Raw genomic sequence first — 27,349 nt, 5'->3', positions numbered from 1 at the left:
CTCGTTCAGGGCCTCGTTCAGGATCATGTGACCACGTTTGTTTCGTTTGCTTTACTGTCGTTTTCTTCAAGCGAGCGCCCACAACACTTCTTGTTTTCCTTTTTTCCTCCTTACGCTTAAAGTTCTAGAGTAGTTAGCACCAATACGACCTCATTTTACTGTGTTGAACGGCCGTCTCAGAATTTTTACAGTATATATATATATTACTATAGATTAGAGAATAAATTTTTTTTAAAATAAATTTTTTTAAGTAGTTTAGTCAGCTGTCTTTATACCAACTTAATTATTAAGATTTTTTAAGTTTAATACTATGTGGGTATTAAATCCAGAGTAATCTTATATATTTTAAAATTTAAATTAAGATTTTATATTTATTAAATTTTTAATTATTAGGGATAACATATCTATGAAATATTTTTAAATTAGGATTAAAAATTTTTTTTGAGATGTAGATTCTATCTAAGATTTAATAAATATTTTAGAAAATTTATTTATTAGATTTAATTTTTTTATTCTATTTAATAATAAAATTAAAAAAAATTAAATTTATAAGTTATTGGGCTTATCTCCCATTAATTCTAGTCTAGTATATAAAAGATTATAAGTTTGAATAGTTAGATAGGATTTTAATTATTTAAAAAGTTCTCTCGAGATATTAGTACTATTATTTAAAAGAGTAAATAATAATAAATAATTTTTAATTTAGAGTACTATAATTTAGTTTAGTACCGGAGAACTTATAAGATTAAAAAGTAATTAAATAGAATATATCCTTATTATTAAGTTAGAATAAAATTTTATTTATTCTTTTCTTAAATATATTAATTTCTAAATGTTGGGGTTTTGTGGGGTCAAAATATATTAATAAAAATATTTATTAAAAAGTAATAATTAGATAGTGAAAAGCTATTTATTTATATAGGTTTAATTTGATTTTTCTAAGTTTTTATTTATTAATTATTCTATGAAGTAAAGAAGTGAGGGGTAATATAATATAGAAATAATCTTAGATAAATTATTAATAAAAGTTATAAAATCTTAAAAAAATTTAAATATTATAATAACTTTTAGATAATAGCTATAAAATAATATTATTTATTTAGTGGGGATCCATAGATATACTATTAGTATTAATAATATATTCTAGGAATTCGACTTGGAATTAATAAAATAAGTATTTTAATAATTTTATATAGAGTTTAATCTTTTGAAGTTTTTTTAGCACTTAATAAATATATTTTATATGGGATTCTTTATTTAGTAAAAAAATAAGAATATTATTAAGATATATTATATAAAAGTTATTAAGAAGTCTATGGAGTGTAGTATATATATAATTTTAAAAAATTATTAAAGTATTAATTAATTTAAATAGCATGACTATATACTTAAAGTAACTATATTAAGTATAAAATACTATCTTTTATTTATTTCTTTCTTTAATATAAATTTAATAATAGATATTTTTAATATTGATTTTTAAAAAGTATTTACTACTTGAAACTCTGTTAAGGATCTCTGAAATAAGAGATAAAGAATAATAATTTTTAATAGAAATTTTATTAAGATTTTTATAGTCTACGTAGAAGTATAAACTACTATTTTTTTTAAATATAAAAAGAATAGAGGCTCCCGTAGGATTCTTAAAAAACTATATTTAATTTAATTTCAGGTTTTCCTTAATATATTTTTATAAGACTTTAAGTTTAGCTTTTAAAAGAGGGTATATAGGACTATATAGAAGTATTTTATTAGATTTAAATTTAATAGTATAGTCTATAGGACTATAAGGAGATAATTATTAAAAGAAATTTATAAAAAAAATATTACAGAATTAATAAAGTTTGATTAGTAATAATTCTAGATTTAATAGTGGATTATAAAGTTCTTTTTTAGATAGTTAAATATCTTTAAAAAGTTTAATAATAGTATATACTTTTACTAAATTTTGAGTTATTCTAGTGAATTTAATAGTAAAAAGAAAAGAAATAGATAATATATTAAATTATTATAAATAATTCTATACTAATAAGATAATATATAGATTTTAAAGCGTAATTATTAATAATAAAATAAGACTGTTATTTAGTTGAGGGTCTTTATTAATCTCTATATAATATTATTTAAAAGTTCGGGTGCTTTTTTATAAATTAGTAATAATAATAAAGATCTTTTATATATTATAAATAAGAATATTAATTTAATTAATTACTTTAATTCTAGATGTAGTAATTAGAATATATTAAAATTTATAAATTTTAATAAATTAATAGTTAATAATATTTATTTTAATATAACTGTTTAGGTCCGTAAAGGTTTTAAGATTATTTTAAATATAAATAGAAATATAAAAGTGATGAGTAATCTCTACTATAAGTAAAGAAATTAAAATTATAGAATCTATTTTAATTTCTCTATTTTTCTCTCTAGTTCTGATGAGAACTGATAGGCTTTAATAAATTAGATTTTTCTATTTTTAATAGGATAATGGTTTATAAGATATTTAATATTATTATATATAAAATATTATAATTATTTATTAGTTTTTTTAATAGGGTTTCCCTTGCGATTTAGAGTATTATTTATAATAAATTTATTATTATAATAAATTAAAATCTATTTATATAGTCTGTAATTATTAGACTGATTATTATTTTATTTATATTTTCTTTTATTATTTTATAATTTATAATAATAGATAATAGTAAATATTATTTTTTCTTATTTTTTAGGTAGGTGCGGAATGTGTTCTTAAATATAATAATTTAAATTTAATAGTAGTTTAATAAAATATAATAGAGTTTTTTTTTTTTTAGCCTAATAAGAAAAATATTATTCTAAGATATTAAGATAGATATAAAATTTTCTTGGATCTTAACTATATTACTAGTAAATTTATTTAAGTTAGATTATAATATTTAATTAAAGAATTATAATATTTTAAATTAAAATAAGGATCCAGTCTTTAAATTAGGATTATAATTTTTTAAGTAATTATCTTTTTTCTAGATTTTTATTATTAGTAAAATAATATTATTTCTACCTACATACTAGATCTATATAGCTAATAGTAGTAAGAATCTTATGTTTTTTAATAGAATATTTTCTAAAAATTCTCTAAAATATATATTCTAGATTAGTAATTTATTCCTGATATTTTTAGAAATTAAAGTTTAATATAAAGTAAGAAATATTTTTAAACTTAATTTTTTCTTTTTCCTTATTAGATTCGGAAGAGGATTAAGAATATTTAAATAATATTTTATTAAAAGAATAATTTCTCTGGAGATAGATTATTTTTTATTATAAATTATTAACTTACTTTAACTGATGAATATAATCTTCTAATTATTAGATTTCTTTAATAGTAGGAATAGTATTTAATAATAATTCTAAATTAATTTAGTCACTAACTAATTTTATTTCTTCATGATTTTTAAGAGATAGTATTTTTCTTAGATAGTTGAAAGGAAGGATTAGAATGTAATAGGATCTATTTATTAAAATAGAAAATTTATTAATTAGATAAGAAACTAACTATTAAATATATAAGATTCTATTAATAATAATAATATAGCCTATATTTATAAAGAAGACTAATTTTTGAAGGATCAGTAGTCCCATACTGAGAAATATTATTTTATAATAAATAAAAAAATCTTAGATTATTATTAATAATTTTATAATTACCATGATTATCCTAGCATATTATTATAAGGACCTGGACTACACTGGCTGGACTAATTACTACAGGACCAGAACATCAGTTGGGCCGGTGTCGATAAGATAAGACCTCCATCTGAACCATTCTATCACAGATGGAAACTAGAACATTATATAATCATATAAATAATACCTCGGGAAAGTTATTTTCAAGTTATCTTTTATATTGTGGTTTATTCCTCAAGACTGATATGTATTATATGAACGTTGCCTTGGTAACAATTTATAGATTATATTAATCAATATCTAAATAAAATTCATATTAAGATTTAAATTAAAATAGAAAGTTATTTTCTTATTTTTTCAAAAAATCTTTTTCTAAGAGCTTGCTTGATTCTTAAGTGGTGTTTTAACTATTGACCACTCTAATAACAAGTATAATCCACCGTACCCACCCCACTATAATCTAGATAAAAATCTAGAATCTGGCGGAGGGGCACGGTGGGCGATGGCACCGGGATGGGGAGACTCGGCGAGGCATTGGGGCCGACGGGCGCAGTACTCACCCATCGGCGGCGAGCCGATTCCCGGGAGACACATTGGGTCGGCGCCTTGAGGCACACCTCGCAGGGCCACCCGCCATCGCATTTCCCCTTCCGACGGCGGCCGCGTTCACGGGCCCGGAAGACATTCGTGTGTGGCGCTACGCGGGCCGCTCAGCAAGGCCCATCAGGGAGTGGTCAAAGCACCCACCTGGACTGCGTCTCATTGTAGGCGTCATCGATGGAATCGTGAATGCTGCTGGTGGATCAGTCCCAGGACCCTCGAAATGCGGGGGACGCCCAGCCCGAGGCATATGGATCACGTGACTCATCTGTAGGGTTGTCTGGTGTCTCCTTGCAAGATACTTTACTAGACCGGACTGAGTGATTGGTACGGCAAATGGATTCCCATTAGGTGTGATACTATACATAAACCCCGAGAGATGCAAGTCCTCGGGGTGGGGAAGGTGAAACAGCAAGTCTATAGAAATCTATGCACAGCAATCATCCTCGAACATCATTACGGCGTGGCGGCGGAGGGCCCCCACGAGTCCGACCAGGCGAGACGGCAGGACCTAAGGCCGGTTGAGCTGTTCTCGCCGGTAGAACAGAAGGAATCCAAAGCTGTCATCCGAGTTAGTAGAGGGAAGCGGAAGACGAGGGCCGAGGGGCTTACCTGGCGAGCAGTTGGAAGAAGAGGGCGATCCAGAACCAGGCATTGCCAACTTTATCCACCGATGTGCCCACATCCGGGGAGATACTGGCGGGTCCGATCTTGTTCGGGGCAAATCCACGGGCGCAGATCGTCGCGATGGATCCCAGCGATTGCGCGGCCAACAGGACGAAGCAGACGTGCACGCGGGTCATGGTCTGCAGGAGGATCATGCCCAGCCCGACCTGCTGAATCTCATCGAGGACGCCCAGCCAGAGCCACAGGCAGCGCGAGGCAATCGAGCCGGACACCAGACTGCCGGCCCAGGGCAGATAGTAGCCGATGTTAGACGTGCCCCACCAGGTTTGCGCCCAGCGCGGGGCCCCCAGACTCAACCCGAAGACGGGCAGGATCCAACTGTGCTCCTTGGACAGTGCCCGGAACAAAAACAGGATGAGCACCCACAACACGATGAAGAAGCCGACGATGAGGATGACAATCTCCCACGGCTTGGCGTGCTTGGACGACCACAGGAAGGACCAGTTGCGACCCACGGCCGCCGAGAGGAACCAGTTCTGGACGATGACCATGAAGAAGAACCACAGGATGATGCGGCGGCGGAAGAGGGAGGTGTAGAAGGAGAGGATGCGACTGGGGGATTGGCGGTAGTAGTTGGGCAGCCCCAGGGCCAGCAGCACGCCAATGCCGAAGCACAGCGCCGCAATGGGCATCACCACCGCCGTCAGGCGCCACGAGCTCAAGGCGGCCACCGACACCCCACCGACCTCGGCGGCGGTGACCTTGGAGCTCCAGAACCAGAGCGCCACGGTGTAGATCTGCTGGATGCCCTGGATCATGCTGGCGCGGAACATCCAGTCCTTGACGGGCACGGCCCCTTGGTCACCGAAGTTGAGCGCGAAGAACAGCGAACCACTCGACGAGGCGATGGCATAGACACCCGCGGCCACATTCTGGGCCCAGGCCCGACCCACCGAGGTGATGCCGAAGGGGGAGACGCCGATGATGAGGAAGGCCAGGCAGTAGATGAACCAGGGGAGGGTGAGCGAGAACACGGCCGGACACCGGTGATAGATAAACCACCAGGCGATGGACGAGACACAGTAGATGGCCGCAATCACGTACACCTTGATGGCGGTCTCACCGACCTGGCCGACCAGCAGGGTGATTTGGGACGAGTTGGTGGCGATGATCTGGCCCAGCCCCAGGAAGAGCGAGTAGATGGGCCAATTGCCGATGCGGCGCCGCATGAAGCGCTGGATGACCATGGGCCGCCGATAGCCCAGCTGCATCAGCCAGCGATCGATCTCGTCGGTCTCGTCCGAGTCCGCGGTGCCACTGGCGTACGAGTCGCGGCCGTCGGGCGTGTCCGCGCCGGGGATGGCAATGGCCCGATCCTTGGGCTGCTTCTTCAACTGCGCGTCGCTGTAGTCATAGTAGAACTGCCGCTCACTCTTCATCAGGTACGTCTCGATGCAGCAATCGGTGAGCGAGTTCTTCTTATTCAGATGGGTCAGGAGATCTTCGAAGCGCCGGGTGAAGTGGCCCATGCTATCGGTAAAGGTCGGGTCGACCTTCTGCAGCTCGAAGACGGGTTGGGGGGTGGCGGCAGATTCGCCCCCGAAGGAGGTGTGATCGCCCACCACGGAGGGCAAGGAGAGCATGGAGACGGTGCGGAAGTGGCCCATGGGGGGCGCCAGGCCCGGGGACGAGACCTGGGAGACGGGGTACGGCGACCCCGGGCGCGAACTGCGGACGGCGGGCGGCGGGGCCAGCGGGGGCGTGCTGGTGCTGGCGCGGCTGTCGCTGCCGGGCGCCAGCGTGTTGGTGACGGCCCGCATCGCCTCCTCGGGGGAGATGTAGTCCACGGGGGGCGTCGCATGCTCGTCGTCGTCCTCCTCCTCCTCGGCGTCGGTGGTCTCGTCACCCGGAGAGTGCGTCGACAGCTGCCGCGTGGTCCGGCGGTGCCGGCCCTGACCGGGTCCGGCGCGGCGGCCCAGGGAGAGCTGGCGGTTGAGACTGCTGGCCCGACTGGTGCCCTCGGCGGCCTGGAGCTCTTGCAGGCGCGACTGGGCGTGCTCGATGACGGTCTCCGGGGGCGTGTCGACCCCCGAGGCGCGCGACTGGGCCAGCCCCGGCAGCGCCAGGGTCGAATACCGCAGGCTCTGCTGCAGGTCCCAGGCACTCTGCGACTCCGGGATGGCGCCGGCCACGGTGGCCTTGTTCTTGTCGTGGTGGATCTGCATCGAGGTGCGTTGCAGGGTCTCGAGTTTCTGGATCCATTCGAGCACGGGGAACCGCTGCTTGGCCGAGTTCGCGCGCATCTGCTCGCGGGTCTCCGGCGTCGAGTCCAGGGCGGATTTGATGGCGGTCCGCAGCTGGTGCAACAGATGGCGCGTGGCATCCGACTCCACCGTGTACCACCAACCCGGCATCTGGCCGAGACCACCAATGCGGGATCCGATGCCCAGCGCACCCTTGCGCCCGAATTCCACCGCAATCAATCCGAAGGGCTCGTCGCGGGAGGGGATCAGGGCGAAATCCGCCCCCGAAAAGACGCACGGCGGCAAGACGGTGAATTCGGGCCGGGAGAACACGCGCCCGGGGAACATGGAGGCGATCTTGTCCAGCTTGATGGCCGCCAGGCGGCCATAGAGATCGATGATGGGGCCCACGCAGATCAGCTGCACCTGCGGCCGGGCGGACAGGACGGCGGGGATGACGTCCGCAATCAGATCGACCCCCTTCTGCTTCGACCAGCGACCGACGAACACCAGGAGATCGGCGTTGCGATCCTCGGTGAGACCGGCCCAGCGCTGGGCCGCCAGCTTGTCCGTGATGCGTTCCTCGTACGACCGGGTCAAGGCCTTCTCGTCGGGGGTCTCTTCCAGGGGCCGCGTGTCGGTGGGATCGGGATTGGGCAGACTGCCAATCTTCTCCAAACTCCAGAAGATCGGGTACCGGGCCCAGGAGCGTTTCCCATACTTGTTGGACACCCCCACGGCGCCGAAGCCGCGCTGGTGGAAGCGCAGGTAACTCGCGCCCGTGTGCAGCAGGTTGAACACCGTGCCGAATTGACAGTACTTGGTGGCCGTCTCGACGGGGAGATTGAAGACGGAGCAGACCTCCTTCTTCTCCTGCGGGTTGCGCAGGGGCCAGAGACCCTGGAACTCGGCGTTGTGCAGGGACAGACACACGGGGATGGTGCGCGTGGGGAGCAGGTACAGCGGCGCCAGGCAGCCGTGGAAATCGTTGATGTGGTACAGATCGATGGACGGGAAGCGCTTGATGGTCTCGGCGATACACTGATTCCACGCGGAGTAGTAAATGGCGCTGTCCAGGTCATCCATGCGCGGCGGGTAGGGTTCCGCCTTGGTCTGCTGGCGGAAGACGGGGGCGTCCAGGAGCACGTAGGTGATGTTGTTGAGGACGTGGTACTGCACGTGGACCAGGTAGGGGTTGTCGAGGATGGTGACGATGAAGGGCTCCGTCGGGGTGTCCTGGGGATACTCGATGTCCCCCACGCAGGGCACCACCCAGATGAGATCCTGGTGGCCCAGGTGCTGCGACATGAGTTGGGCCATGACCCCCAACCCACCGATCTTCACCTTGGCCTTCCAATCCTCAATGTCATACTCCATGGTGGCAATCAAGACCGTGCGCCGCTTCTCGGGGGCGCCGGCGAGGGCCATGCCCGCCGTCGGGGCGGCCCCGACGGTCGACAGCGCCCGATCCGACTGCTCGTCCCCGGCGGCTTGCCCCCGCAGCCGGCGCCAGACCAGCAGCGGCAGCTTGTCCTCCTTGGCCACGTTGCCATCCGTGTTCAGCTGGACGCGGTAGAAGGTGCGGATGAAGATGAACACCCCGGCCAGGGCCATCAGGATCGGGACGACCCACAGCAGGATGTACAGCACCAGCTGCGCCCAGCCCGATCCGACGGGGATCAACTCATAGCGCAGGTTCGCATCGTTCAGGGCGATGGTCCAGCCGAGATGCGGGAAGGGGGGCGTGTTGGTGATGTTGATCACGTTGGACGAGAGGTACGAGGGCGGCAGCCGCTGCACGACCGACGAGTTATCCACGTCGCCATAGACGCCCGTCGTGTCGGGCGTGCCATCCTCGTCCGTGCCCCAGATGCTGATCTGACCCACCGAGGGCCACTCGTAGACGAAATCGTACTTCCAGCGCAGATCGTCCTCATCGAACCGCATCTTGCTGTCCAGTCCGGCGTCGTATCCATATTGATTGTACGGGCCGTTCCACCACATGTGCGGGAACCGGCGGGCCACGCCATCCTTCCAGCCGTAATCGCCTTCCTGGAGATAGTCACTGCTGCCCGTGAGGCGGGAGAAGTATTGGACGCGGACATGCGTGCCCTGCCACTTCTGCGCGGACGTGCCCGACCAGGAGGTGAAGTCGACCGTCGTGTTGCCGCCGGTGTACGCGGTCCAGTTGGACCAGCTGCTGCCGAAGCTGGTCGAGTAGCGGAACTGGTCGGCGCCCGCGGCATCATGCTGGATGTAGTAGCTGCCGTTGTCGGACTTGTGCACCAGGGTGGTGGAGTAGTTGGCCAAGGGGGAAATCAGCGGGTTGGTCTCCGTGCCCAGCCGGAACAGGAACTTGTCGACCGCATTCGTGTGGGTGCCATTCGTGCTGGTGACATTGTTAACGGTCAGCTGGTGGACGCCGTGGTAGACGTTCTTCAACGTCGTGGACCACGTCCACACCGTGGGGACCTCGCCGATGAAGTTATTGCTCGTGGTGCGGGCGGTGATGTTGGCGCAGGTGACACTGGAGCTGTCGAACGAGGCGGTGATGCCCTTGGTCGTGGTCGAGTTCAGGGAGATGGCCTGGGTGAGCCCATCGCAGTCCATGGGTTGGGAGAAGCCCAGTCGGATGTCGAGGGTTTCCCCCGTGTCCGCGGTGGAGATCAAGCGGGCATCGTGGCCGGGGACAAACTCCGTGACGGTCGGTCGGGGCTCCTGGAAGCTGGCCGCCTCGACGTAGGCCCGATATTCCCAGGGATACAAGGTCATGTTGCGGGCACAGCCGTAGGAGCTGCCGTCGGGCCCATCTTCCAGCGTGAGCTCGTCGTAGGGATAGAAGAGGTTCTTCAGCGTCTTGCCGGAGTCAAAGGGCGCCAGCAAGGCGGCGGACTTGTTGGTGCAGCTGGTGCCGTACGTCTCGGTGGTGTTGCCATTCTGATACACGAGCCACAGCGTGCCATTGCTCTGGGTGGCATTCTGCTGCACGCCCGGATAGTAGGTGCGCAACACCGACCACAGCCCCGTCACGGTCGGGGTCGACTCGGAGCCCGGTAGGTAGACGTTATGCGTGAGCTGCGACAGGGTCTCGAGATACAGCCCATCGTTGGCCACGGGGTACTGTTCCCGGATCTCGAACATGCGCTTCATCAGGTTGCGCAGGGGGTGGGCCGGGTTGCGCTGGTCGTAGGTGACGGTGATGTCGTTGCAGCCATTCAAACCCTTGTCATTGGGGAAGTCGTAGAACTTGGATGTGTTGAGCGAGAAACAGCCGTGCGTCCACCACGCCGTCTGGTAGGTCATGGGCTGCCGACCGAACAGATAATTCGAGGCCGTGGCATCGAAGACATACATCGCCTGCTCTTCGCCCCAGAGCACCAACGGGATGCCCGGCAGCTCCAGGGTGACGATGTACAGGCCCAGCAGGTATTTCACCGTGCCATTCTTGATGGCCGGCCAGCGGAAGTTATCCTGGTTCGACACGCCAAACATGTGTCGGGGGTCCAGCTCGCCGGTAAAGGCATTCAGGAAGTCGTTGGTCTCCAACATGCCATTCCACGCCTCGATGAAATCGGTGGGCAGGTCGAACCCGGCCACGAGGTTGCCATCCATGCCCAGGAACCGAGTCATCGAGCGGTAGATGGTGTAGTGAAACGCGGCCGAATCCAAGGCTTGCAGGCCATCGTCGCGCAGGAAGTATTCGGAATCCGAATCGTTGGTCAGCTTGACGGCAATGTCCGCCGAGTCGGGGACCTGATTCGGCTGCCGACCACGTCCGAGATAGAGACTGCCAAAAGTATTGCCCGAGGTAATCTCCCCGGGCAGGAAGAAGTTGTTCTTGCCGTACTTCTTGGCGCATTCCCGGTAGACGCTGATGATATCGGCGAGGGGCTCCAGGGTGGCCTGGACGGCTTTATCAAACCGGAAGCCATCCACGTCGAGACTGGCGATCTGGATGCATGAATGCCGCGTGATGACATTGCGCACCGGCTCGTGCCATTCCCGCAACCGATCCTGCACCGAGGCGAACTTGGTGAGTTGCCGCTTCCAGTCAGGGAAATTGCCAAAGGCCTCCAGTTCCCCGTACTGGTCGAAATCACTGTTGTAGCAGCCCTTCAGGTCTTGGATGCCGCCCGTGGTGATGGGATAGCCCGTCTCGTTCCAGAACTTGGGGTAGGTACACGTTTCGTTGTACTCGTTGTGGAAATGGAAATCGACGTACTGTCGATCGGTGATCCACTCGACCTCGTATTCCGTCGCCAGAAAGTCGGCCGAGTCGTTCAGGTGGCCCTTGAACCCGATCAGGTTGCTCAGGCTGCATACCGGGTCAGTAGAGGAATCCTCCGGGGGACGTCGGGGCCGGTACTCACGTTGCCAAGGTATTGTCCACGATCACGTACATGTCACGGTTGTGGATCTCGGTGATGGTGGTCCGCCAGTCCTCCAGGGTACCATGGTGCATGTCGAGGAGAGTGGTGTCCACGGGGGAGTAGCCATCGTAGGCCCAGGGCAGGTTCATCAAGTACGTCCCCGCGAAGTAGATGGCCTAGACGGGTCGGTCAGTCATCGAGTCAGTGCATGTGGCCGGGGGTTCACCCACCTTGAAGCCCATGCCCTTGATGTAATCGAGGGAGTCAATCAACCCGGCCAGGTCCCCGCCGTGGCGCATCTGGTTGGAGTCGATGACATGCTCGAAGGTGGTGCCGTTGATGTTGTCGTTGGTGGGATCGCCGTTGGCGATGCGGTCCAGGAAGATGGTGTAGACGGGGAAGCGCCAGTTGGAGGGCGACGGATGATAGTCGTGATCGGGCCATTCGCCCCAATAGTCGATAGGGTCGGCGGCCGAGGCGTTGGTATTGAGGTTGTAATCCGCGAGAGACTCGTTGTAGGGCCAGCCTACGGCGGCGACACTCAGCAGTCCGAGGATGAGCAGCGCCGCGCGCTGCCAGTCCATCCGGAACATGATGGCCGTTGCCTGGGATCGACCACTCGGGTGCCACTTAGGGGTTGCAAACGCGCACGACGAGGATTCAATAATGCCACATGCCCGAAGGAAGAATACGTGGTCGACGGTACACAAACGAGGGAAAAGACACGGTAGACAGAGCACAAGCGAGGGTTGAAACGAGAGAAATGAAGCACGACTGGAAGCAGTGCGACGATGACGAGAGATGGATTGGGGGTCTGGGGCTGGTTGACAAGAGAGACATGAGACCATCTAAAACCTTTTCACCCGCGGTGGGGTTGCCGGGCCCTGCTGGCTGTCGAACAAGGAACAAGTAACAAGCAGCCGTCTAAGACATCGGTTCGACCCTCTCGCTCGACGCAGTATCTATCTATCGGGGGCGGCTATATTAGGAAACGCCCTATCAGGGTGGCCTGATTGGCCCTCTCGCCATGCTGAACCTGCTGGAGCGTTTCGCCCAGTCGCTGCGCGGTGCTGACATTCCCAGTTGCAGCTACGGGAGGTACTGTGTACGACGACTCGTGGTGGAGCGACAGGGACCGGGCCTCGTACCTTCTGGAAGAATTCTGCCCGCCCAACCCATGGCACTTCCTCCGAGGCATCCGTCATTCTGGATGAATTTGCCATCTGGAACATCTGGGCCGTCGAGAGGCAACAGGCCCGCCCAGGGTGTCGGGCAGGATCTGAGCGAGCACCAGCCGCGGCGTCGGTGGGGATCCGAGACCAGCACCCACTGACAACCCACTGATAGCCCACTGATAGCCCACTGAAGACCCCCCCCCACTACCATCCCCACCGAGGCGTCTGAAGCCCACGTACTCGCTGGCTACTATTCCAGTGGCCAGCAGCGGAACAGCCAACCAGCGTCCCGGGGGCGAGGTCTTAGACCTGGCCAATGGGCGGCGCCCCGGGCGATCCGCAGCGTGTCAGACCCCGGCTCGGAGGCGGCGCCACTGGTCGGCTTCGGCTTCAGCTTAGGGTTTGTCCATAGTACTGCTGCAGCTTTCTACGATGGTTGCAGAGTCCAACCCGCGACGTCATCCCCCGACCGGTGTGCCCCGGTGAGGCACATATCTCTGACGTGGGAGTCGCCTGATTGGCGGCTAGGAGCCCCCTGCTCAGGGCGACCGTTTCAACTTCCATGGTAGCCGCTCGGTAACCACCCGTGTCGCACGGCGGCCAGGAGTACCTGCTTCGCCAAAGGCTTGTTTTGGCGAGATTGGGCGTCTCGCACCCTGGTTGGATGGGTCGCGATCCTACGATGATACACAGGATAAGTGATGGTATCTCGTAGGGTTCTATTGATCTCTGCAGACCCCCCCGCCACCATCGGGACCACCAGATCACTGAATTTTCCCCCCCTCACGAACCGCCCGGATCGACCCGGGCCAACTGCAAAGACCCCATGATCGCGGCGGTCCAGCAGATTGCCGGGCGGCAAGCAGAAAAGCAATCAATCCTCCGTACGAACTAATCCTAAATCCTGCGTAGACCGTACAGACTACAGTCATCAGCCGAAGATGCCCGCCCGGGAGCTATTCTTAGCAACATTACGTAGGCCAACGGGGAACCGCGATACATCCACTTTCTCTTTCCCCCCCCTCTCTCTCTCTCTCTCTCCCCCTCACGAAACGGACCCGACTGCTTTTGGGGGCGGTGTTGGTCTCGGTTTTTGTCCCCCAGGATGCCCCCTGTCCGATATTCTCTGCAGCGATGCCTCACCCCGTACCTGCAGAGTCGCCGCGGGGCCGCAGCTGCTGGCCGGGATCGGGCCTTGGGGGACCACTGGCGGGCGGCGACGAGGCGGATGCGACACGTTGACAGCTGACGTGGGTGCGGTGTCGCGGTCTGTCCCGTCCAGCCGGGGAGATGCGACGATTCATCTCGCGGCGGGGACTCGACCGACGCGAAGCGACTGAATTGGGCGTTATGTGACAACAATCCCCTCCTTCTTATCGCCCGGGTGCGATCCCATAGAAGCCTTTGCGATTCCAGAACGCGATGAACCGCTGCAGCAGGGCCGCGTCCAAGGGCTGGTACTGCAGGTCCGGTCGGTCCTGCAGGGCCTGGACCGCCTGGTCGCAGCGATACCAGGGCGACAACTGGCTGGCCTCCCAGCGCGTCAAATCGCCCAGGACGCGCTCGCGGAACATGGGCTGCAGCGCCGCCGGTCCGGCGAGAGGAGATGATACGACCGGCCCAGACACTGCGGCGACGCGGCGATGTGCATCACCGCCGCGATCACATAGTCGACCGTGACATACTCCAGCCGTTGATCCAGCGCCGGGAACACCCCCAGCTGGATGCAGCCGACAATCAGGCGCGACACGAAATCATCCGGATTGCTCTGGCCCGTCCGCCCATGGCCGATGATGAACCCGGGGCGGTGGATGACGATGGGCAGTCCTCGGTCACGCATGCGACGCACCATGGCCTCCGCCACCCACTGACTCTGGGCATATCCCAGATCGTATCGCAGCGCCTGCGCATGGGGCTCCAGGGGGCCGTCCTCGGAGAGTTCCTGCGTCCCCAGCACAAACCCGGTGGGTCCCCACGCATCGATCGACGAGAAGTACTGCAACGCCTTGCGCCGGCCCGCGGCCGCCAGGCGCAGGATATTCCCCGTCCCGACCACATTCGGGGCATAGTGCTCGCGGTACGACTGACAGAAATTCACCTTGGCCCTGAGATGGAAGATGATCGAGGTCCAGTCGGCCAGCCAGCCGTAGCGCTCCGGCCCCAGCCCCAGCTGATCCTGAGTCAGGTCGCCCTCGATCATCAGCAGTTTGTGTTGCTGGCCCTGGCAGTCCGTCCAGAGATCATACCGCTCCAGGGCCCGTTGCACGCGCCCGGCCGCACTCAGCGACCGGCTGGGACGGCAGAGACAGGCGATTTGCTTCACGGTCGGTCGCGTCAACAGATGATGCAGCAGATGGGCGCCCACGAAGCCCGTGGCCCCCGTGAGGAGCACCTTTCCTTCGCACGCGGATTCCCAATGCGGTACCACGTCGATGCCGTCGACTTGATCGATATCCTGCCTCCATTGTCGCGTGGCATCGGGCGCATCGGTCGGGGAGGCCATCTGGCCCACCAGGTGCACCAGATCCGACACGGTGGAATGACGGAAGAGATCCTCCATGGACACGCTGCACCCCAGCTGGTCTTGGATCAACGCGAGCAGGGCGGCCGCCTGGAGCGACGTGACCCCGAGCTGGAAGATGTCGTCGCCGTCGTCGAGTGCCGTCCGACCCAGGATGTCCTTGCAGAAGTCATGGACCCGAGTCCGGTAGTCTGGGCTCGGGGCTGTCTCCTCGGCTCCATTGTTGGATTTCTGGGGTGGAAGGTTGTGCAGTCGGGTCTCCAGTAAAGCCTTGCGATCGACCTTGCCATGGGGGGTGAGAGGAAACTCGCTCACGATGTCCACCACGTTGGGCACCATGTAGGATGGCAGCCGATCGCGCGCAAATTGGAGGATCTCCTCGGGCGAGAGCCGGCTCGCCTGGGCCAACATCACAAAGCTGACCAACATCGACATGCCCTGCGCGGACGGGGGAGGCGGTTGGAGCACCACCGCATCTCGAATGCCCTCAGAAGTCTGCAGCACGCGCTCGATCTCGCCCAGTTCCACGCGGAACCCCCGATGTTTGACTTGGGTATCGCTCCGACCCCCAAAGTCGAGACTGTCCCGGCCCGGCCGCCATTCCCCGATGTCTCCCGTTCGGTACAGCCGAACCATCTCGTCGGGGTGCCTGTTGTCCGTGGCGGGCAGGCCGAAATCCTTGCGGGGTTTGCACACAAAGCCCTTCTGATTCTCCTCCGGGCGATTTCGGTACCCGCTCGTCTGCTGGGGCCCGGCGATGCAGATCTCGCCGGGCTGGCCACTCTCGCGAATGGGGGTTGAATCGTGGTCCAGCAAGCAGACCTCCATCTGACCCACGGGTCCCCCAATGCCAATGCGGTCCCGGGTCGTTTCCTCCCGGGTCACCTCCACCATCGTCGCCAGGGTCGTACACTCGGTGGGCCCGTAGGTATTCCAGAGATGTTCCGGGGGGCTATGTTCGAGCACATGTCGCATCACTTGCACGTTGGCCACATCCCCGGCCGTGAGCACATGCTTAAGAGTCTGGAAGGCGCCCCGGTCGGATGCCACGAGATTGAACCAGGCCGCCGTGATGATCAGGATACTCACCTCCTGCGCGCGGAGGAAGGACCGCATGGCCCCCGGATCGGTGGCAGTCGGACGTGGCACGACCACGATCGTGGCCCGCGCGATCAGCGTGACCCAGATCTCAAACAGACTGAGGTCAAACCCCGGGTTGTTGAATGATGCCACCCGGTCATCGGCCGACAATGGCGTGGCCGGGGTCTGGGTGGCCAGGTGGAGGATCCCGCCCGCGGGGATCTGGACCGGCTTGGGCCGGCCCGTGGAGCCCGACGTGAAGAGAAGATGGCTGTGCTCTGAGGTGATGTTGACGGGTGCGTTCGGAGACGTGGTGGCCGGTCGGCTTTGGCCGATGTCAAAGTCCATCCGGTGGAACTCGGGCCAGTCCTGCGGTCCCTCCTCCGTGATGATGTGCTGGACCTCGGCATCCTGCAGCATGTCCGTGAGGCGCCGTTCGGGGAGGGAGGGTTCGATGGGGACACAGACACCGTCGGCCAGGCGCACGGCCAACTGCGCAATGACTTGCTTGACCCCGGGGCCCAGGAGAATCCCGATGGTGTCTCCCGGGCTGGTCGCTTCCCTCAGCCTTTGCGCCAGGGTGCTTGACTCGGCGAATAGCTCGGCGTAGGTAAGAGACGTGCCCTGATCCTGCACCGCGACTGCGTCCGGCGCGGTCCGGGCATGATCAACGATGATGTTCTCCATGTTTACCTCTGATGGCATGCAGTGGGTTAGAGATAGACTCCACAGCAATCGTATGAGAGCTGATTATTCTAGAAGCTCAATGGGTGTGATGATCGTGATAGGTTCACTCCACATGGTCCCCGTCATAGTACCGCTTTATATCTCACCATCCCCCAGTGGACATGTAATGATGATGTCTGGTGAGTACTTCTGCGACGTGATGATGATGTGTCCGAAAGATCCATAGTACCATGATCCAAAAGTCCCTCGCTGTAGATCTTCTCGGGTGATCTCCGCGGATTATACCGAGAGCACCACATTGGTATGTCATCCGTATGTGATCCCTGACTCTAGAGCATGAACCACGACGCTGGTGGGTATTGAACCTTCCCCGTCAACCACGGTTCAAGGCCAACCCTTCCATGGGAAGAGAGCCGCCGCTAATGGACTTCATTGGTCGCCTCTGTACAATCCCCGGTTCGCTTCGCCAAGACCTATCGATTAAGTTACCATTGTGGTTATGCGTATCTCGTCGACTTGATGTGCCTTGCAACGCATGCTGGAAATCAAGGCGACACCGTTCTGCGTCTGGGACTCTCCACCGGTCACAAAGTTACTTCCGTGGGGATTGAGCCCTGAGTTCGAATTGGCTCCTACCCATCATCTTCACCACTCTTGGTCATCCGTGCCGGTAAGGATTCTCGGCTGGAACAACACCCAGCCATCTCCCAGCGGGGTCCAACCTGGCATTGGCAGCCATCGCCGGGCCTGTTTTCATCTTCCAAGAAGTCGCTTGTTTCGATCCGGAATTTTCACATCGCTACTCGTCTGTAGATCCTGATAGGCGAACAGACCCTTCATCATAACATGTGAGAGTAGGACCGATGCTCTTCCCGCGATCGCTGGGAGTGGGATGGAACACTGGGACCGCTCCCTCCGTGCATCATGAAGATGCAACTGATCGACATCAGCCTAATGGAAACCGAGGAGGATCTCTGGTTCGCGATTGGACGTATGGGTTAGGATGGTGGTACATGCGGTCATGGCTTGCGATATAAATGTCTGTGCCCGGTGCTGATCCCAGCCATACTGATCGTGTTTCCGTTGGCTGCAACGAAGCCATTCGCAGCGTATACGCTACACTGAAGTGCGACCATGCCAATGAAGCTATCGTTCCCATCAGCCCTTTCCACCGCTTGCCACCCGCCGCGAAAGGGATTTCACTGCCTCTATAGTGGATATTCTGCTCCCCACTATTCACCACCACATCCACCCCGGAAGACATTCCAATTTCATTCCTCGGCAACAGCAACCATGCTCCATGACAAGCTCGAGGAACAATTGCATAGTCGCGCCGAGCAGGATCGACTGATCAAGCCAGCCCACCCCAAGCAGATCGCGCACATGGCCGACTTCGGATCCAACGACAGTCTGTCCTTTTCCTCGTCCGGGGTGCTCCGAACCGCCTTTCTCCAGGAACTGGGACGGCATCCCCAGTTCACCTTGGGCAGCCGGTCCACGCGCGTCTTCGAGGGGACCACCCAATATCTGGCCGATCTGGAAGCGTACCTCGCGCGGTTTCACGGGGCCGAGTCGGCCCTCTTCTTCAACTCGGGCTTCGATGCCAATGTGGCGCTGTGGTCGACGGTTCCCCAGCCGGGCGATGTCGTCCTCTACGACCAATACGTGCATGCCAGTATCCACGAGGGGATGCGACGGGGCCGCGCGGACACCCGGATGTTCCCGCACAATGACTGCGCCGGGCTGCGACAATGCCTTCGGGATCTGCGCGAGACGCATCCCGGAATAGCCGACGGAAGCCAATCCGTCTTTATCGCCCTCGAGACCGTGTACAGCATGGACGCGGACAGTCCACCGATTCACCGCATGCTCCAGCTGGCCCAGGAGATCCTTCCGCGCGGCAACACGGTATTCAGTATCGATGAAGCGCATTCCAATGGACTTCTCGGTCCCAACGGGTCGGGGTATGCATCGGCCTTGGGCGTGCAGAACGAGTTCCCGCTCCGGCTGCATACCTGCGGCAAGGCACTGGGGTCCAGCGGGGGTACGTAAAACATCCCCCTTTCGATATCGGTGCTAATACTGGTATTTTCATAGGGGTGATTCTGGCCAGTCCGATCATCCGGTCCTATATTATCAATTATGCGAAGAACGTGATTTTCTCCACCGGACCGACCTTTCCGGTGCTTGCTGCCGTCAAAGCGGGGTATGATCTGCTGGCCAGCGAAGAGGGAGAGCATGTACGCTGCTCGGGTTTCATCCATGCGGACAAGCGCTAATGCATACTGCCAGCGCCGCGCCCGACTCCAGCACAACATCGCCTACTTCCACGACCAGCTCGCCAAGAACCCGTACTGGTCAACGGTCCAACAGCACGGGATCCTGAGGATCCCCACCGAGGCCACCTGGGCCACGGAATCCTTCCACGCCCCGATCATCCCGTTCGATACGCGCGAGGGGGAGGCCAACCTCCTGGCGGAGCGGTTGCACCAGGCCCACTACTGGGTGAATGCTGTACACTACCCCATCGTCCCCAAGAGCCAGGAACGGGTCCGGCTGGTCCTGCATGCGGATAATACGGAGGCGCAGATGGACGATATCGTGCGGGTGATTTTGGAGTGGGCGATGGAGCAGATTCGGGAGACTCGGCGTGCCGAGAACGGGTGGTCGCGGGTGGCGTGTTCGATCTGATGCATCGGTACTCTTCTAGCTACTAAAATAGGGTGACACGAGAACATTAATGATATGGTTGGTGATCAACGGATTACTACACTTGGTGGAATGGATTATATATTTTAGATCCGACTTTGTCTTGACCGCCCTGGCAGTCGTTCCTTTGTGTTGGGATGAGTGATTTCGAATTTGGCAGTATTATGTATCAGGCTAAGAGCCGTCAAACTTCCAGAATGCATAGAAGAACCTCGTCAATACGACTTGGGGAGCGCAGAATAATCAGACAAACCCCCCCGGCCAAAAGGGGAAACATGCCGCGGGATCATAATTCTGCCCGTTCCATGTCCCGAGCCAGAAGCGGTGTGTTCGCCTAAGCGAAGGGAAGCGGGTCGGCGGGCCTGCCCCCCAATCTTGAATTTGAAACTACTCGGGAAACTGTCTACCGGGCTGGGTTGAATCCAGGCAATTCAAGGTGACCATTCCAAAACTTGGCAAATTTTAACACCCTTCGCCTTATGAATCACAACTGAAGATAGCCCACACGCACCGGATAAGCCACCTGCCGCGAGTCGATACCAGCCGGCCAGTCCACTCGCTGCATAATCTCTGGGCCAAAGCGGGCCTGGGGGAACCGAGATAGCCATCGGCCAGGCTGGCTTGGCATCGACTGCATCGCGACCCGAAGCACGATGTGCGCCATGATGGAATCGGGGATTTACGAGGGATCAAGCGACTACCAGGTGACTGCGGGGTTCCGCGGGGATGCACGCCGGTCAGGTGATACGAATGAATAGCCGAGGATGGTCATAGCCCTTCGCTGTGGTTCCTTTGTCCTGATTCCTACCAAGATCCATCCAGCGGAGGCATCATTCCGGTATGCGCCGAGGAAATTTCCCCGGGCTCTACCCGAGACGACCATGGCAATGACGAGCCCTGGTGAGTTCGCGGTGGTCTCCAGGGTGATCTGGGGACTGGGGTGACAACCACGGCAAGCCTGATGACCGGAAAGTACATCTCCAACTCTGGATGGCGATAATATCCCTGCAGTGCCGATATCTGCGCTTTTCATCCGCCAGAGGTATATACAGCATCTGCCCTTTGTCCGTGCTGGTACCACCTACCCTCCACCTCTTTGTCCGAAGTTGGACTGTCAGTGGCAGACGACCCCAGGATCATGCCCAAGTCGAGCTACGGAACCACCACACCATACATACGGGGTATCCTGATTATGATTACCACTGGCGAGTCGGGACCTGCGAGAATCCCAAATGGCAGGCAGTCTGGCGCATCTTATCAGTGACGCCGGGGTATCATTGAAGCGCTGGTGTCCCCTTCACCGGTCCCTCGAAGAACAATAGCGAGCTCATATATTCGCTGGCGTGCGAGCAGCAGTGTATTTGAATCAACGGGGTGAACAACCACGATGCCAGAGCATGGTGTTTCGCAAAGAGGAGATCGAGGTCGCCTCGTATATGACCCCTGAGAAGCCATACGACCAGAGTGTGAGATGTATGCTGCGGTGGGCGTATGTTTCACCCTGGAGCATTTCGATCTGACAGACGCGCCCCTTTTCCGATGGAATCGATTGCGTAGAGGGAGTGGAGTGGTCAGCGGGCCATCGTACCATGCACCGAAACGGGCCAATCAAGGGGCCGCGGCAAGGACCACCATTCGATACGAAGCAATGCGACAGCAGGCAGATGTCAAAATAGCAGCATAGTGAGTGTATCAGCCCGTAAACCAAGGTATGAAATCCTGGCCTGGACGCTGCCCAGCGGATAGGGCTCGTATCGCGGCGTATCGACGGATCTCCACTCGGGGTCCACCCGCCGAAGGACTCAGGATCATTAGATTAGCCGGGCGGGCCCATCAGCATGGCAGCCAACCAGACGAGAAGTCATTTGCAATGCCCTCCACCCAGGGGGCCTGAGAGATCGGGTGGCTGACGCGCGCTGAGGTCCGGGGATCCCCTTAAATATTCGGCCTCGTCGCCCACCGTCCCCCCCCCCCGGGCTCGGATTCTGTGATCTTCGTCATGTTGGACGTCTCCCGGCTGCTGCTGCTCGGCCTCGTGGCCGGGCTGCTCTACGTCCTGCATCGCCGGCAGAGTCGCGACCCGCGAGAACCGCCGCTGGTGAGCAGCCGCATCCCCCTCATCGGCCACCTCGTGGGGCTGCTGTGGCACGGATTGCCGTACTTCGACATGGTAACGTGAGTCGCTCGACCCCCGGAACCGCAGGGCAGACGGACGGACCGCTGACGGCCCCAGTGCGAAACATCCCCATCCGATCTGCACGCTGGACCTGGTCTTCAGCAAAAGCTACCTGGTCACCTCGCCCCCGCTGGTGCAGGCTGTCCAACGGAACCGAAAGTCCCTCTCCTTTGACCCGTTTGTGTCGATGACGCTCGAGCGCATGGCCGGCATCCGCGGCCCCGTCCTGGAGCAATTTCGCGAGAAGGAGTCGGGGGGTCAGGGCCTGGGGCACGACGTGGTGCATGCCATGCAGCCGACCCTGAGCGGGCGGGGATTGGATGTGATGAACGAGCGCATGGCACAGATGCTGCGACCGCGCCTGGATGAGCTGGTCCGCCTGCCCACCATCGATCTGTTCGACTGGTGCCGTCGGGTCATCACGGCGGCCAGCACGGATGCCTCGTACGGGCCCTTGAATCCGTACCAGGATCCGCGCGTGGAAGATGCCTTCTGGTGAGTGATCCACTTCCGCCCGGGCTGAAGTCCACCCTCCGACTAACCGTCTAGGGACTTTGAATCCCACATGAGCCCCCTGTTGGCCAACTTTCTACCCTGGCTGACCGCCCGCACCGCCTGGAAAGGGCGCGAGGCGGCCGTCGCCGCCCTGGTGAAGTACTACGAGCTCGGAGGACATGAGGAGGGGTCGGAGCTGACATACGTGCGGTGGAAAACGATGCACGACGCCGGCGTGCCCACGGAGGATATCGCCCGGCAGGAGGTGTCGATGGCCATCGGACTGCTCTCCAATTCGGTCCCGGCCACCTTTTGGGTGCTGTACGACCTCTACTCCCGACCCGACCTCCTCGCCGAGATCCGCGCGGAAGTCCGCGAGCATGCGATGCGGGTGGACGCGGACCAGCGCCACATTGTGGACATCTCGGCCCTGCGCGACCAGTGCCCCCTCCTGCTGTCGACGTTCCAGGAGATCTTGCGCACCCGGTCCGTGTCCGCCCCGACGCGCTTCGTACTGCAGGACGTCCTGCTGGCGGATCAATACCTCCTCAAGGCCGGCGGCGTGCTCAATATGCCGGCGGCGTCGGTGGGCCGAACCACCGAGACGTGGGGCTCGACCGCGGACGAGTTTGATCCGCGGCGCTTTATCAAGTCCGAGAACAAGAACCCTCGTCGGACGGGAGGATTTATGACGTTCGGGGTGTCGCCCGTCATCTGTCCGGGGCGCCACTTTGCCTGCTCGGAGATCCTGGCCCTGGCGGTCATGATGGTGCTGCGGGTGGACGTGACCCCGGTCGATGGCGTGTGGCGAGTGCCGCCGATGAACGCGCAGGCGATCACGTCGAGCATGCGACCCCCCAAGGAGGGGATTGCGGTACGGGTCACTCCGTGCCAGGACTCGGAGGGGGTGGAATGGGACTTTGAGGTCAAGGCAGGGACGGGGGCCTTCAACCTGATGGTGGGATGATCCGCGCTGATTCGAATGCCGTTGATTGTCTCAAGCAACCTTAGTAGAGAGTGGGCTATACCCTGTAAATAACATACGATTCTTTTCATTTCCCACCAGGGAGTCTCTGCCTGGCCCACGTGGGGCAACAGCATCGGGCTTGGCGAGCCCTGCCAGAAAAGCTTGACCGGGCTGGAGTTGATGCCATCTGGACCTAGAGGCCGAGCACGTGGCTGGCGTGCGATGTGGGCAATTACCACGGAGTAGAATGATCTCGTTTGGCAAGGTCCCCGCCCAGACATCGAGCCTTATGCATCACGGGCTGGCCGAGAGGCGGCGTCCGGATGGCAGTCTTAGGGTGGAGCCGGCATCACCGGCCCTACGGTCGGGTTCGAACGGTTGGTCTTGGTATGAACCCCCACCGCGCTCAGCCTGGACACTGGGTAGCTACATCAGTCCCACTGGGCTGGCAGGCCGATCGGAGGTCATTGCATGACGGGTGGGCGACCGCGTATATCCCCAGGGGGAGAGGGTGTGCAGGAAAAAAAAAACTCTGCGCGGGCGCAGGATGCAGGGCAACACCACAACGGAGGCACGTGGGCACAGGCCGCGTTGTGATTAGAAGCGCCCGCGTTGGGTGGCTGCACACGTGCCCCGATGCACTGAACACCACCGCAGTTTCGAGGAGTCACCGTCTTCAGGCACGCTAATATAGGCCCCGATGGCAGAGTGGGCCGGAAAAGGCCCCCTCACGAATCACACCCCGGAGGTTTATCGCAGGGCCGGCACGGGGGGTGGTGAAAAGCTGCAGGGAGATATGCTGGCGATAGTTAACCGATCCAGATGCTGATCCCGTGGTGGCAAGGGAACACACGCAATGATTGTGCTCTTCCGGACCATCTGATGAGCATCGAAGCTTCCCTGGATGGCTCGAGGAGGTGTTGTCGGGATGGGAGTGCGGATGGTGTCATGGTAACTGGGGGGGGGCGACCGGGGGACAGCCAGGGAGCCAGTGAGCTGGGCACGTGTGCGGCACGTCGCGAGCCGGTGGACGGAGCCATGGAGGGCACCACGCCCCGCTGAGCTTGATTCTTTGGTGTTTAGTGGGCGGGCATGTCGCCCGGCGAGGCCGAGTATCGCTGGTTGTTAGGGCACTATCGGGGCCGCGCGATAGGATGCACCAGTCAAGTACCAGGTACCGGCTGCCTCCACCTGTGCCCGCCGTTTTCACATGTCGGGTCCAGGTACCTAGTACTTGACACCAAACCTTAACCTGTCAAGCTCCCCTCGTGGGTGCGTTTGGGGCAAATCCTCAATCCTGCCGTCTGCTGCTGCACGGTGCCTCCTATAAAGCACCGCGTGTCGCTCGTCCTGCCGTTCCTGTCCGACTGCAGTCCTGCGTCTCCTGGCACTGCGGCATTCGGAGGTCTCGTGCCCGCGCAGCTGATTCCCTGGCCCCTCCTTGCGTTCCATCTACCCTCTTTGGTCTTTCACACCACCATGGATCCCCGAGACGAGAAAACCTCCGAGTTGGTGATCGCTCCCCACGGGGATCGTCACATGGACGAGGATCCTCTGGCGCAACCGGAAAAGACCTGGTGGGAGCGCAGTTGGCCCACCTTTGCCTGTGGTGCCGGTTTGTGGTCCGACGGCTACCTGCAATACGTATGATTTCCTGCGGCCATGAAGCCCTCGTTCTGCTTCACTAACCGGTTCGCGTCGCTCTTCAGGTCATCGGTACCGTCAACACTATCCTCTCGGATCTCTATCCCGATACCTACGCCAATTCCACTTACAGTCAGAATGTCTCCTCCATCGCCTTCGCCGGCACCGTCGTCGGAATGCTGTTCTTTGGGTATCTCTCCGATCACTGGTCGCGCGCCAACACCCTGATGGTCTCCACCGTCATCCTCTTCATCTTTGGCGCCCTCTGTGCCGGAGCCTATGGGGCTGGTGGCAGCTTGACGGGCATGTTCGCGGCCCTTACCGCGTATCGCTTCTTCCTGGGGCTGGGAGTCGGAGGTGAATATCCGGCGGGCTCGGTCGCGGCCGCCGAGAGCAGTGGTGAATTGGAGGAGGGCACCCGTCACCGCTGGTTCATCCTGTTCACCAACTTCCAGCTCGATCTGGCCTCGGTCGCCTCGTCGCTCGTCCCCATGATTGTCGTCCTGGCCTGTGGCGAGAACCACCTCCGGGCCGCCTGGCGCATCTGCCTCGGACTGGGGGTCATCCCGCCTCTCAGTCTGATCTACCTACGAATGAAGCTCAAGGAGCCCGAAGAGTACTCCCGCGAGAAGATGCACAAGTTTCCCGCCTGGCTGATCATCAAGTAAGGGCTGCCCCCTCCCTTCGACCCTGTAAAGTGATGCTGACTGGGGCGAAATAGATTCTACTGGCAGCGTTGGGTAAGCCCGCCTGGACAAGCGACGACTGACTGTCGGAAACTGGCTAACCTCGTTCCTAGTGCGTGGTCGCCCTGATCTGGTTCATCTACGACTTCTCGACCTACTCCTTCAGCATCTACTCCTCGGCGTGGCTGAAGGTCATCATCGGCGACAGTGCGCCCCTGTGGAAGACGCTGGGCTGGAACACCCTGATCAATGCCTTCTATGTGCCCGGCTCCTTTCTGGGCGCCTTCATGAGTGATTGGTATGGGCCCCGCAACACGTTGGTCTTTGGGGTCTTCGTGCAGGGCGCCATCGGATTCATCATGACCGGGTGCTACCCGTACCTGGATACCTCCCACTACGTGGCCGCCTTCGTGGTGGTCTACGGCATCTTCCTCGCCATGGGCGAAGTCGGCCCCGGCGATAACATCGGCCTGTGTGCGGCCAAGACGTGTGCCACTCCCATCCGTGGCCAGTACTATGGCACGGCCGCAGCCATGGGCAAAGTGGGCGCTTTCGTGGGCACCTACGTCTTTCCCGTCATCGTCAAGGATGCCGGTGATAACCTCGCCCACCAAGGTCAATTCCCCTTCTATGTCTCCAGCTCGCTGTGCATCTTCAGTGCCTTCCTGGCCTATTTCGGCCTGCCCAAGATCAACCAGGTACGCCCCCATCATCCCCCCCCCCCCCCCCCCCCCCGGGAGCTACTGGGATAGGAGGCACAGATAGCTAACCATCGCCCAGGACACTATCACGCACGAGGATGCCCGCTTCCGCGACTACCTCGAGTCGCAGGGCTATGACACCTCCTCCATGGGAACTTCCCGGAACCCCCGGTGAGCGAAAGGCTGATGAACGGCAATGAATCATGTCCCGGTGTATCCTATTTCTGTTTCGGCAAAAGTGTATTTACTATCTACCATTACGATGTAATCAATCGATCTCAGTCACGAACTACGGTACTATTAAACAAGTTCGTTTGGTGGGCCAGACCCTTGGCAATGCCGCATGCTGAAGGCCGTAGCTGACGGGGGAAGCATATCTCGCGACCGGTTCACAGAGCTAGATCAGATGTGTAACTCGTACTTCACTGTCATGACGCGTGACCCCCAATTTTCTGGTCGCTTGCCGGTCAATCCGGGACTGGAATCTCTAGCGCCACACGTGGACGAGCCAATGACCGCCAGATAAGGAATACGAGCCGGTTGGTGAGACTAGCGATCCCACAGGAATCCGTTCCTCCACTTCAGGTCCACTCATCGGAGCCCGATGGATCTCCGGTTCTTTTCCCCTCCCCCCCCCCCAAAAAGCCAGCTTCGCTGGGTTATCAGAGCCTTTGCGTCATAGGAAAGGTCGGATACCAAACTCGTGCCGTGGGCCGTGAGGGTGAATCTCCGCTCAGCATCGATGATACCGGCCCCAAGCGGGTGGGTGAAGTTGTACACACCGCCGGGGAGATTCAAATACTCTGGCAGATTGATAGGATGGACTCCGTACGAGAATCACCATAACGAGACGGGGATTATTCTACAAGGGGCGGGTGGTACTGAAGACCAGTACCTTATCATCATGTGGCTGACGAGACTAGTTGCCGGACGTTGAGAAGATAAGATCGAGTCCTTATCTGGGATTTTGCATCTGGAATGAATCTTCCGTCTAGCTAC

General features: G+C 54.6%; 6 protein-coding genes across 6 annotated transcripts; 4 read left to right on the top strand and 2 right to left on the bottom strand.

Moving 5' to 3' along the window:
• Nucleotides 1–4,595: 4,595 nt before the first annotated feature.
• Nucleotides 4,596–12,217, bottom strand: ags3 (alpha-1,3-glucan synthase Ags3). The gene is made up of 4 exons (XM_025723027.1): nt 11,740–12,217; nt 11,510–11,685; nt 4,882–11,454; nt 4,596–4,829 (listed from the first exon to the last, which is right to left on the bottom strand). Exons 1-4 carry the CDS (start codon nt 12,100–12,102, stop codon nt 4,781–4,783), a joined length of 7,161 nt encoding a protein of 2,386 aa, XP_025569558.1. The 5' UTR covers nt 12,103–12,217; the 3' UTR covers nt 4,596–4,780.
• Nucleotides 12,218–12,435: 218 nt separating this feature from the next.
• On the top strand, nt 12,436–13,386 carry BO80DRAFT_469583 (uncharacterized protein; the record flags this gene model as incomplete). Its single annotated transcript, XM_025723026.1, has 3 exons — nt 12,436–12,814; nt 12,878–13,166; nt 13,213–13,386. Exons 1-3 carry the CDS (start codon nt 12,537–12,539, stop codon nt 13,384–13,386), a joined length of 741 nt encoding a protein of 246 aa, XP_025569557.1. The 5' UTR covers nt 12,436–12,536.
• A 671-nt stretch (nt 13,387–14,057) lies between these two features.
• BO80DRAFT_450424 (non-ribosomal peptide synthetase) lies at nt 14,058–16,972 on the bottom strand (the record flags this gene model as incomplete). Its single annotated transcript, XM_025721814.1, has 2 exons — nt 14,058–14,261; nt 14,339–16,972. The coding sequence occupies 2 exons, from the start codon at nt 16,970–16,972 to the stop codon at nt 14,058–14,060; spliced, it is 2,838 nt and encodes a 945-aa protein (XP_025569556.1).
• Nucleotides 16,973–18,265: 1,293 nt separating this feature from the next.
• On the top strand, nt 18,266–19,663 carry BO80DRAFT_369352 (aminotransferase class I/II-fold pyridoxal phosphate-dependent enzyme; the record flags this gene model as incomplete). Its single annotated transcript, XM_025716388.1, has 3 exons — nt 18,266–19,016; nt 19,070–19,212; nt 19,265–19,663. 3 exons carry the CDS (start codon nt 18,266–18,268, stop codon nt 19,661–19,663), a joined length of 1,293 nt encoding a protein of 430 aa, XP_025569555.1.
• A 2,017-nt stretch (nt 19,664–21,680) lies between these two features.
• Nucleotides 21,681–23,319, top strand: BO80DRAFT_369331 (cytochrome P450; the record flags this gene model as incomplete). Its single annotated transcript, XM_025716387.1, has 3 exons — nt 21,681–21,856; nt 21,915–22,352; nt 22,407–23,319. The coding sequence occupies 3 exons, from the start codon at nt 21,681–21,683 to the stop codon at nt 23,317–23,319; spliced, it is 1,527 nt and encodes a 508-aa protein (XP_025569554.1).
• Nucleotides 23,320–24,579: 1,260 nt separating this feature from the next.
• On the top strand, nt 24,580–26,852 carry BO80DRAFT_276339 (MFS general substrate transporter). The gene is made up of 6 exons (XM_025714888.1): nt 24,580–24,963; nt 25,029–25,627; nt 25,685–25,703; nt 25,763–26,347; nt 26,430–26,658; nt 26,746–26,852. The coding sequence occupies exons 1-5, from the start codon at nt 24,799–24,801 to the stop codon at nt 26,523–26,525; spliced, it is 1,464 nt and encodes a 487-aa protein (XP_025569553.1). The 5' UTR covers nt 24,580–24,798; the 3' UTR covers nt 26,526–26,658; nt 26,746–26,852.
• Nucleotides 26,853–27,349: the final 497 nt, after the last annotated feature.

The sequence above is a fragment of the Aspergillus ibericus genome (genome assembly GCF_003184845.1).
Source record: "Aspergillus ibericus CBS 121593 unplaced genomic scaffold BO80scaffold_81, whole genome shotgun sequence".
NCBI classification, from domain to species: Eukaryota; Fungi; Ascomycota; class Eurotiomycetes; order Eurotiales; family Aspergillaceae; genus Aspergillus; species Aspergillus ibericus.
Note: the sequence above shows the minus strand (reverse complement) of the source record. Positions and strands in the feature narration are given on the sequence as shown.